Below are 2665 nucleotides of genomic sequence, written 5' to 3'. Positions count from 1 at the left end.
CTCTAAGTAGAAAGGAAGAATACAAAAATCATTTTGATTTAGCCAGACCATACAGGCTAGTAATTCATTCTAAGCAGATTTTGAACTGTCACTGATTTTTTTTTTTTTCTGATTTATGGATCATCGTATCAGACCTAGTGATTCAAAGCTTAAGAGAGCACTAGCATTTTCTTTGTAGGGAAAGGTGTAAACAATATAGACAGTAAACATGGATGATAGAGTTATAAAATTTATTTGGGTTTAGTGACAAACTACTATAGGTGGGGGGTTTCTCTACTAGCAGACCAGTTTATAATGGAGCAGGGGAAGTTTTAACATAAGGCACCTAGGTCAAAAGTATATAAAATAAATTTGCCATATTGTGTACAGATACAGTAAATGTTTATTCATAATTTTCATTAAACAGATTGATGTATCAGTATCGTTTTACATATGCTAAGTTTGAAAAATCTCAAGTATTTCATGATTGTATTTCGATGACTGAAACAGATAAAATAGTAGGAGTTGCATTTACTAGAGCTGTTTCCTGATTTTGTTTTTTAAGATATTAAAAACTGCAGGTTTCTTTTCTTCGTTTTATTTTATTTCATTTTTTTCGTGGCATCTTATTGCCAAATTAATATAAGTTAATCGAATTTTTTTTCAACTTATCACAGACTCAATTGTACATATATCGCAGAACTTAACCCTAGATTATATTTCTTCATTCCTGCTGTGGACTTTATATACTTATAAATCTTTTTCGTTTGTCTTTTATTTTTAGATTGGAAACTGGACACCAACTCAAGGTTTCAACGAAGTTGAGATTGAACGTGCTGCTCCGCAACAAAACTACACCATGACTGGGAAAAGGCTGATTGTTACCACAATTGAAGTAAAACATACTCCCTTTCCATTACATTTTCATGTGTTCTTAAATGACAAAAATAATTATGTGTATATATATATATATATATATAAATTTCATAAACAAAGATGGTTGGTTTCTATCTCAAATTACATAAATCGATTTTGCATTAAACTAAATTGAAGACTTACTCAATACTTTTGAGTAGAGTATGCATTTGTTAAGTTTTGCAAAAGAAAGATTGACAGAGACGTCAAAACTTTCGCATGCCCGCTTTTGTCTGACAATGATAAATCTAACATGCCAACACCTGGAGGACACTTTCAACGTTTATCCTGCAAAAGTGTAAACACATACACATAGATAAGCAATCTTTATGATTTAAAGAAGTCGCTTCCAAGCATGTAGATTCAAGTTCGAACCCTAAGAGAATTATTAGATTGAGAGCATTACTCGTTTCTGTGCAGAGAAACAAATCAATTTTCAATATATTACTAAAGCGTAATAACCGCACAAATCCCCAGTAACAGCCAAAACGCCACTGAAATTTATATGATTGCTTGAAATTTCTGTTGACCCTATTTTTCTTGCTACACAGCTTAGAATGATTAAAAGAACAAGAGGTTATATACCTGAACATGTCGTGGAGTGCAGTGTGAAATTAAAATATATCAAGCGCACAGTGAGATCCCTTAGGTATTGCTACATTGATTTCGAAACAAATGATGTTTTATTTGAAGTGCACAACGAAGCATGACCTCGCGAGAAATTAAATTTTATATTTATAGGACTCGAATCTAGATACATAAACCGCTGAGATAAAAAGACTGTGAAAAGGAATTCTATATATTTGTTAGTCTTTAAATTCATTCTGAAACAGATCAGGATTCATCACTTCCAAAAGTATGGTGACTATGTGCATGATTGAAACAAAAACTTAATCCATGGAAACTTAAAATTGCGGGGATAACGCCAGTTGCATTATTAAAAACTAACATCTTTTAGTTAAAATTTGCCACGATTTTCTTACACTAGATGTATTTTGGAAAAGACCTGCAGTCGTTTATCAAATATTACGGTCGTATTCAAAAGCTAGTTTATACTTTGGAATCATCGCTCCCGTATGAAGTTTCTACCAGAAGTACACATAACGAAGAAATACGCGCATTGCGTCCATTGTTTTATTTGTGATAATGAAAATAACCACATCCTTAAAGTACACTTGCACGAAATTAGAAAGTCGTAATAGTGAGTTTACTAATTTACTCTCTCTAAAACTGATATGTTTAATGCAATAGCATATATATAGGGGTTCAATTATGATGTAAAGTTAATAGATTGTCATTTAGGCCCAAACATATGCAGCATGTGGACGCTGAAATATGGTGATGATAAATTGAACTTAAGAATCTGTTATGGCAGGATAAACGAAACAGTAACAATCATCACTGATGATCTGCTTACAAATAGTTTACGAGAAAAAGTTAATAATTATCAGCGTGTAACAATATCGTAAGAATACACGTAAGAATAGTAAAACGTTTGTCTCACACCAGTGAGCAGAAATTAAATTCAATGGAAATATGTTTTGCCTGTTCCACGTATCTGACAATAACTTTCAAGCCAAGTGAATTTAACCAAAACCCATATAAAACTCTATTTATTATATTCGTTTTTTTTATTCATGGATCTATTGACATAAGAAGATAATTTAAATTTATTTTGTATGCAAAATCGTTTGCAAATATCAGTTCACTATCTCATATTCCCACCTCTCTCTCTCACATTATATATATATATATATATATATATATATAT

At 31.6% G+C, this 2665-nt stretch overlaps 1 protein-coding gene across 1 annotated transcript in view; it reads left to right on the top strand.

The window, feature by feature from the left end:
• LOC106869364 (glutamate receptor) overlaps window positions 1-2665 on the top strand; it is a 695940-nt gene that overhangs the window by 643083 nt on the left and 50192 nt on the right. The window contains exon 9 of the mRNA XM_014915088.2: window positions 764-874. Within this exon, the coding sequence (XP_014770574.1) occupies window positions 764-874 (111 nt within the window). The remainder of the gene's footprint in view (window positions 1-763; window positions 875-2665) is intronic.

Source organism: Octopus bimaculoides, chromosome 1 (assembly GCF_001194135.2).
Source record: "Octopus bimaculoides isolate UCB-OBI-ISO-001 chromosome 1, ASM119413v2, whole genome shotgun sequence".
NCBI lineage: Eukaryota > Metazoa > Mollusca > Cephalopoda > Octopoda > Octopodidae > Octopus > Octopus bimaculoides.
Note: the sequence above shows the minus strand (reverse complement) of the source record. Positions and strands in the feature narration are given on the sequence as shown.